General features: G+C 37.3%; 1 protein-coding gene across 2 annotated transcripts; it reads right to left on the bottom strand.

Moving 5' to 3' along the window:
• Positions 1 to 282: 282 nt before the first annotated feature.
• On the bottom strand, positions 283 to 8,469 carry dnajc27 (DnaJ (Hsp40) homolog, subfamily C, member 27). Of its 2 annotated transcripts, XR_010926133.1 has the most exons (8): positions 8,103 to 8,469; positions 7,136 to 7,218; positions 6,884 to 6,953; positions 6,041 to 6,205; positions 5,836 to 5,958; positions 4,807 to 4,967; positions 3,830 to 4,703; positions 283 to 3,783 (listed from the first exon to the last, which is right to left on the bottom strand). XR_010926133.1 is itself a non-coding variant. In XM_067583841.1 (7 exons), the coding sequence occupies exons 1-7, from the start codon at positions 8,187 to 8,189 to the stop codon at positions 4,571 to 4,573; spliced, it is 822 nt and encodes a 273-aa protein (XP_067439942.1). In that variant the 5' UTR covers positions 8,190 to 8,469; the 3' UTR covers positions 283 to 4,570. The 2 variants fall into 2 exon arrangements, 1 of the variants encoding a protein (XP_067439942.1); XM_067583841.1 differs by having other exon boundaries at positions 283 to 4,703.
• Positions 8,470 to 8,483: the final 14 nt, after the last annotated feature.

Below are 8,483 nucleotides of genomic sequence, written 5' to 3'. Positions count from 1 at the left end.
TATTCATTGATGTCAAGTTGGAGCTAATTTAACAAGTGATATTGTTTATTTGTCTAATATATAAAAATACATATAAATGTTTATAATATTGATGTGTAGTTGTCAGATATGTGTTGTGGAGTAAAAGGAGAAAGTCGCACAAAATAGAAATATTCAAGTAAAGTATAAATATCTCAATATTTACTTTATATTTTACGTCCTGGCAGGTGAAAAGACGATGTTGTTGTTGTTGCTGCAGGGAATTTTGAGTGTAATTAATAAGAGAATCCGGAGTCGGAGATGTGATTTTTGTGTTTTTATTATTTCAAAAACAATCCAGGAGAACGTGCACTTACAAGGACCGCAGTGAGACCGCGACACACACACACACACACACACACACGCACACACACACACACACACACACACACACACACACACACACAAGGTCGACAGTAGACGCTTCATCATACATCAAAATAATTAAAGTGTGAAACTGCCGACAATAAAAATTCTTCTTCTTCTGCATTATTGCAAACGTGACCTTACACAGAATCTGAGTCGGCAGGAAACGCATCATCAACATGTCAGATGATAAAAGTGTGACAAATAACGTTTTTCAGCTCCGAGTATGATTAAAGTCGCAGTCATGAGGTACGGAGGTCAAACTGTGACAAAATGTTAATTTTAAATAGTCATACATTCCTCAAACGCACACACACACACACACACACACACACACACACACACACACACACACACACACACACACACACACACACACACACACGCGGTCTCATTATCCGTCAGTCCAGTTCATCATACAAAATAAATAATATGTGGTTATAATACAGAACACGTTGATATGCAAGTAGACAGAAAACAAACTTAAACATGTTTGTACTTGTGATTGGCGACGCTTCAAAACCTCGGCTGTTCCACTTGTCGATTTATTGTGATCACTGATATTTATATTTATTTAATTAATCAATTATCCATTAACTAATTTTCCTTTATTTTACATTTCTTACATATCTATTTATTACTTGTTAGCATTTTAAATAATTTCTTGCAATTTAAAGTTAATTCATGTTTCTATCTACTATTGTGTTTTTGTTACCGTATTTATTTTTGTTTTAAATTTAACATTACTTCATTTTTTGTTGTTGTTTTTCATGCTAAATGCATTAATCTGCTCTTTGTGTTAGTCTACCATCACTATAATTTAACAGTAATTTACTGATATATATATTACGAGACAAGAAGCAAAAGGGCTGATGGGAAATGTAGTCTTAAAATGGAAAAGCACAGCTAACAGTGCCACATCTGAGAGACAAACAGCAACCTTAAATTTGTTTAATCTAAAGACCCAAAAACATGTAAACATTTCAATCTTTGTTAAAAAAAAATCACATTAAAATCGACAAGTGGAAACTCAGCTCGCGTGTTTACGACACATGTTGGTTCCTGTGGATATACGTATGTAAAAATATAAAACTATGGTCACATATTCATGCTGTCTGTCAGTTCTTTACAGTATCAAACAACTTTTTTTTTCTGCTTTAACAAGACGCTTCTACTTCTATCGTACACAGAGAGAAGTATTAAAAACTTTTTCTTTTTGTTCAACATCTGGATTAAAATGTCCCAACATCATCATCATCATCATCATCATCATCATCATCATCATGTAAACTTTCTTGTTCAGGTGAAGGAAGTCTGGAAGACAAACTGCAGTTTAATAAGAGCTGCTGATATTTTTTCAGTTATTTGCCAAAAAAGAGCAACTTAAATAACTTTTGTTTTTCCTTTTACAGCGAATAAGTAAATCAGGGAACAAATGTGGTAATTTGAGGGGTTGAATTATAACTCACAGTTAATAAATAAAAAATATTTTAAGGGTAACAACTGTGACTGTCAAGTTTACCATTCAGGGCACAAAATCATTTTAATAAAGAACAACTTGAGGGAAACTGTTGGCAGTTTGAGGGAACAAATCAGTCACTTAAGGGAACTAATTATGCATTTTAGAGAAAAAAAAAACAATTTGCGGGCACAAATTAGAAATGAAATTAAACAAATGATCAGTTTGATGGCATATTTAGTCACTTAAGGGAACATACAGTATTAGTTATTTCAGGGAACAAATGAAGTATTTTGTATTATTATGAGGGAACAATGTACATTTAAGGGCAATTTTTTTGTGTGAAGAAATTCTGAATTTAATAAAATAAATTGACACTTTGAGGGCACAAATACATCACTCAAGGGAACTAATTAGTTACTGAAGGGAACAAATGAAGTACTTGAGAAAAAAATGGGACCTTAATAATTTCAGGTATCAAGTTATTTCAGGGAACAAATGAAGTACTTGGATAATAAGGTCACAGTTTACATTTGAGACTGCAAACTAGTCTTTTTAGAGAACTTAAATCACTTGAGGGAACTAACGAGGTAACAGTTTGATATTTGGAGGGAATAAATTAGTCACTTGAGGGAACTAATTAGGAGTTTGGGAGGAGAAAAAAAGGAATCTGAGGGAACAAATTAGCAATTGGAGGTAACAAACTATGTAGAAATGTAATGGCACAAATTGACAACTTGAGGGCACAAATAAGGGAACCAATCTGTCACTTTAGGGAACAAATTATGAATTTTGAGAGAAAGAGATAAAAATAGGAATTTCAGGGCAAAATTTAGCAATTTGAAGAAACAAATTAAAAATTAAATGAAATAAATTTGACAGTTTGAGGGCACAGATCAGTCACCTACGGTAATGTTCAAGTATAATGGGATTATTCAAGGAGAGAAAAGTTGTAATTCAGGTGCACAATTTAGCAGTTTTAAGGGAGCAAATTAGAAATGTAAAAAGGTAAAACTGACAATCTGATTGGTCAGTTTATAATTAGTCATTGGAGAAATTAAATAAGGATTTTGAGGGAACAAATTACAGCAGATGATGCCAACGCCACCCATCCAGTATCAGCAGCTGATGGTTTCTAACAGACCAGTGTTCAATCACACAGGAAGTCAGATCAGTAGTTTGTGCCTCACAGTAAACTAACAGTCCGTCCCATTTAAGACCTCTTGGTTTCAGTTCGGTCAGAGATCTCTGTCATAACTGCATCGAGTGTTTTGGCAGATTTGTATACAAGTTTAGGAGTATTTTTAACAATAAACATGCATTTTGATTATAACACACTGTTAACTTTCATTTATTTGGCAACCAGGCATTAAAAGTGGATCTGTGACACGTCGGTAACTTGTTTTTATGATTTAAATAAATTACTTTACACTGAATAAAAGTCACATTTAATAAAAATGTTTGGACTCGTTTGTAACATTTCCGACTGGATTTGAAGCTGTTGCTTGTTGTTGTTTAGCTTTTAAAACTCAAGATGTTTTGAACGTGTTTTACCGTTAAACGCTGACCTTTGACCTGCTGCTCTGCTGATGTCATCAACATCAACCGCACACACACACACACACACTCCTCAACTCAAAACCACACATCACGTATGGAAGATGATGACGGCCATGTGAATTTTTTTTTTTTTTTTTTTTAGGAAAAACTCAAAAAATAAAAACGTTATTGTTTCGGCTTTTCCTCAAATTTAAATTTTTTTTCTTTGAGCATTTTATGTCTCAGGTAATATTTTACCCTCAGAATTCCACATCAATTTCAAACATTGACTTTAATCTCAGATGTTTAGAATGTATTGATTATTATATTATAATTATATTATAATTATAATTATGACTGTAACTTTAACATAACTTTTCTCATAATTACAACCTTTAAAACTTCTGACAGTAATCTCTGGAATCTCTTTGATCTATTAATGTTGACTTCTATCTCAGAGTTTGGATCATAACATTTTCTAAAAAGTTCTGACATTTTTAAAGTAATTTTAACATTTTTCATCAGAGTTTTGATTTTAAACTCAAAAGTTCTGATTTGAATTCAAGGATTTCTTAAAAACCTGAGTTTTATAGTTATGATTTACACGTTTGACATCCCGTACTCAGATTTATGACTGAAAAGTAAAATTCTTTCTTTTCTTGAGTCTTTCATCTCAGTTTAATCTCAGAATTTGACTTTTAATTGCAAAATCTGACTTTCAGAGTTAAAACTATTTTGTAAGAATTACACCTTGTAAAAATATTTACATTTTACAAGAATTTTCCCATAGATTTACAACTTTTTTAATCAAATCACATTCAGATTTAAATCTCACTTTATTTTTAGAATTATGACTTCCTCCTAATTCTGACATTTAGATAATTTAATTTTTTTTCACATAATCATAATTTTTTTTTTGACAAATTCTTCTTTTTTTTCCCCACGTGGCCTTCATCATCTTCCATACACTCCCTCTCTCTCACTAACACACCAGTTTAGAGATAAAACGTAGAACAGAAGTCAAAACTGGCTTTAATCCAGACGTCAGGTTGGCAAACAGCACTGTTGGCGAGCGACATGGCACACGAGACGTTCACGTTAAATAAATATGTGAATAAATAAACGCTGTTCGTACGGCGACAGGAAACAGGTCCGATCTCTCCGAGAGGCTTCAGGTGTGTGTTTGTGTTATTTGATGTTCTTCAGCAGTGACGTGCGAGCGTTCACCACGGCCTTGAAGGCGTCTTCGCTGCCGGGGGCGACGCATTTGTCCGGGTGGAGCAGCACCGCCAGCTTCCTGTACGCCTTGTTCACTTCCTCCCTGGAAACAAGCAGGTAGGAACCAAAGTTACACAAAAAGAACCAGAGAAGTCTGATTCAGTTCCCGACAACAAACTAACTTTGACCTTCGGCCGTCTACTCACCGCGTGGCTCCGGGTTTGACGCCCAACATATCCCAGGAGTCTTTGCTGTTGCGGATGCGTCGGATGGTGTCGGCCTGCTCTTTGGTGAAGCCGGCGCTGACCTCGGACACCGGACGCTTCCCGCCGTTCTCACACATGTCGGTGATGGACGAGAAGAACGCCTGCAGAGAAGAAGAAGAAGAAGAAGAAGAAGAAGAAGAAGAAGAAGAAGAAGAAGAAGAAGAAGAAGAAGAAGATGAAGATGAAGAAGAAGATGAAAAAGAAGAAGAAGAAGAAGATGAAAAAGAAGAAGAAGTAGATGAAGAAGAAGATGAAGAAGAAGAAGAAGACATCGACCTTTTTAAAGCAGTTAATAAACTTGAGTTGAAGATAAAAGCTGTTTGTCAAATTTTTCTTTACACATATAAATTCTACAAGTAAAGAACTTTTTCACTCATTAATCATCTCTTTGACATTTTCAGCTCGTGACGCCTTAAAAAGAAGCAAAACGTCAGCGGCTGCACGTCAACCGTTTATAATAATATAATAAACAACCACCAGCTGCTGTAAAGAACAAATAGAACCAAACACATAACACATAATTCATAACTTTATATGATCCGTTCAACCAAAGAGTTCATGAGATTTAAAGGAAAGTCTGAACATGATTCGGTTCCTGTTAATCATCCATAAATCAGAAGGGTCACAACGTGATCAACGAGAAAATATCAAAATCAAAACAACTTTATTGTCCACCTTGGTTGTACAAATGACATCATACGTTACACTGTATTAGATGCAACTTTGTAAAGATGCAGGGAATACGTTACTAGAAATAACTGAATAAAACAAATTAATTAGCAGTTTAACAGATGTGGGATGAAGGATTAGAAGGTTTCTGTTACACACTATTTGTTTGTTTTTTCTGCTGTTTTTCTAGTTTTCACATCTTCAAGCCTCTAAAAATCATCCAGATGAAAGAATCCACGCTGACCTGAGCCGAGCAGTCGGTTAGTTTTAAGCGGTCGGAGCTACTGACAGTCGGCGTACCTGGAACATCTCGTTGATGCCCTCTCCGCTCTGAGCCGACGTCTCGAAGTAATGAAACCCCCGAGACTCCGCCCACAGACGGCCCTCGCCCTCGTCCACCACGCGCCGCTTCGTCAGGTCCACCTGCAGAGACGCACACACGGACGTTAGTTTACCTGCAGGAAGCAGCTCTGACCTGACGGCGGGAAACGTGTTTCAGTCCGACCTTGTTGGCGCAGACGACGAACACGATGCTGTCCATGTTGGCCTGAGAACCCATTTCCTGTTTCATCTCGCCGAGCCAGCTGTCCAGAGCGTCGAAGCTCTCCCGGAGACCGACGTCATACACCAGCAGAACCCCCTGACTGTCCTTATAGAACTCATTACGCACCTGAGGAAGAGGAGGCAGCGAGGAGGAGGAGGGAGTAGCGAGGAGGAGGAGGGAGTAGCGAGGAGGAGGAGGCAGCGAGAAGGAGGAGGCAGTGAGGAGGAGGAGGAAGCAGCAGGAGGAGGAGGAAGCAGCGAGGAGGAGGAGGCAGCGAGGAGGAGGAGGCAGTGAGGAGGAGGAGGGAGCAGTGAGGAGGAGGAGGGAGCAGCAGGAGGAGGAGGAAGCAGCGAGGAGGAGGAGGCAGCGAGGAGGAGGAGGAAGCAGGAGGAGGAGGAGGGAGCAGCGAGGAGGAGGAGGAAGCAGCGAGGAGGAGGAGGAAGCAGGAGGAGGAGGAGGGAGCAGCGAGGAGGAGGAGGAAGCAGCAGGAGGAGGAGGAAGCAGCGAGGAGGAGGAGGCAGCGAGGAGGAGGAGGAAGCAGTGAGGAGGAAGAGCAGGAGAAGACAGTGAATTTAGCTGCAGCAGCACCACCTGCTGGCACGTTTCTCACACTACAACCCATTAAAACCATTAAAACCATTAAAACCATTAAAACCTGATATGAATTTATCTCAATGATTTTATTCAGAACTTTTATCCTGAAGCTCGTTTTGTTTCTCTGCTGACTGTCGTCGTCTCAACTGATTAAATACAAGTTAAAATATTTAAATAAATAAAAAGTAAATTAAAGTTCTTGAGACTGACCTCGTAGAAGAAAGGATGACCGGCCATGTCGAAGATGTTCACTTTGATTTCTCTGTCGCGAACCTGAACTCTGACAACACACATCACTGTATTATAATCCTACACAATAATACTATGATGACATATTAATGAAGTATAAGATGTTAAACAACAGTAACGATGACATCATAGTGACTCACTGCTGATAAACAGTGTCACATGTAGGACAAACAAACAGTAACAGACTGAAGGAAACGTGTTGGATGAACTTACTTGGTGACTCCGTAATCAATACCGATCGTGGCCAAATACTTGGGAACAAACCTCTTCTCACAGTAACGTTTGATGATGCAGCTCTGAAGGAGAAAATGATTGATAATAAACTGCAGAGCTTCACTATTTACTAATCAATACGTTCTCTGCTGAATAAAGAACTGAGATGTTTATTATGAGGCATCTTACTTCTAAACAAAAACAAATGTGTCTTAAAACATAGTTTATAATTATTACATAATCACTAGGACATTACCTAATTATAATATCTACGTCATGATTTACTTCCCTTGGCTCAAAAAATAATTATTTACTATTTAATCTTGTGAAGTAATATTTTTTGCCGAATTTCATAGAGAATTGTGTTAATTTTAAGGCAGATTTCTTATAAGCAGAAACACAGCTGTACTAAAACATTATTTATTATTATTTAAGAATCAATAGTTTCTTCTGGAAACATATAAAACATCAGTTCTTCATCATAATATTTACGTTTCAAGCTGCTTCACGCGCCTCGCAGCTGTTTGTGATGAATGAATGAATCCTGCAAGATTAACGTTTGTAACAAAATAAATGTCAGTTTAATCTTAATAAATAAGATATAAACGGAATTTTAGAGAAGATGCGAGTCTCTCGAAAAAAACTCTTCATGTGTGTTGAAAGATGATGTTAATTAGAGGCGATAAGCAAGAAAACGTTAAAGGTATTGATTTTTACAGGGAGTCTGGTGTCAGAATAACAACATTAATCAGCGCGTTCAGCAAACATAAAAATGATAAATAATTCATAAATAATGTTTATCATCACAACAGAAAACAGCTCTTAAATCGGGTTTTAACAGTATATGATTAATTAGCTCTAAAATTAAAGCTAATTTACATGTTTATTACAGCAAACAGCATCTTACTGCTGAAATCCACCAGATTCAATATGATGTTTGGTGTAAAATAACCTGAAGGTGACTCACCTTTCCGACCTCCGCATTTCCGAGACTTATTACCTTCACACGAAGTGATTTCTTGTTGTCTCGTCTTTTCGGCACGTTTGTTTCCATTTGGATTTATTTTAAATTGACGTTTTTTTGACGTGAAACACTGCTGTTGCTGCTGCTGTTGTTGTTGTTGGGAGCGCAGCTAACTGTGCTAACTAGCCGTTAGCAATAATTGAATAAATAATTTTCTAATTAATTAATTAACCCGCATTGTTTGACTGTAGCATCAGAGCTGGTGTTTTTGGTGAGCTGCCATTGTAACACACAGCAGAAACACTGCGGACCTGCTAGCCTCATAGCCTAAATGCTAACCAGCTGTTTGGATCCCCGTCTGCTAACAGTTAGCCACTAACACTT

This window comes from Thunnus thynnus, chromosome 24, assembly GCF_963924715.1.
Source record: "Thunnus thynnus chromosome 24, fThuThy2.1, whole genome shotgun sequence".
NCBI classification, from domain to species: domain Eukaryota; kingdom Metazoa; phylum Chordata; class Actinopteri; order Scombriformes; family Scombridae; genus Thunnus; species Thunnus thynnus.
The sequence above is the reverse complement of the archived record's forward strand: the minus strand, read 5'-3'. Positions and strand labels throughout refer to the sequence as shown.

What these genes read in the sequence shown, in the direction of transcription:
- dnajc27 (XM_067583841.1), bottom strand. Translation starts at nt 8,189, where the DNA reads ATGGAAACAAACGTGCCGAAAAGACGAGACAACAAGAAATCACTTCGT. An exon ending in ATTGATTACGGAGTCACCAA is followed by an intron (nt 6,954 to 7,135) that starts GTAAGTTCATCC and finishes GTGTGTTGTCAG; the next exon opens with AGTTCAGGTTCGCGACAGAG. An exon ending in GTCATCCTTTCTTCTACGAG is followed by an intron (nt 6,206 to 6,883) that starts GTCAGTCTCAAG and finishes CCTCTTCCTCAG; the next exon opens with GTGCGTAATGAGTTCTATAA.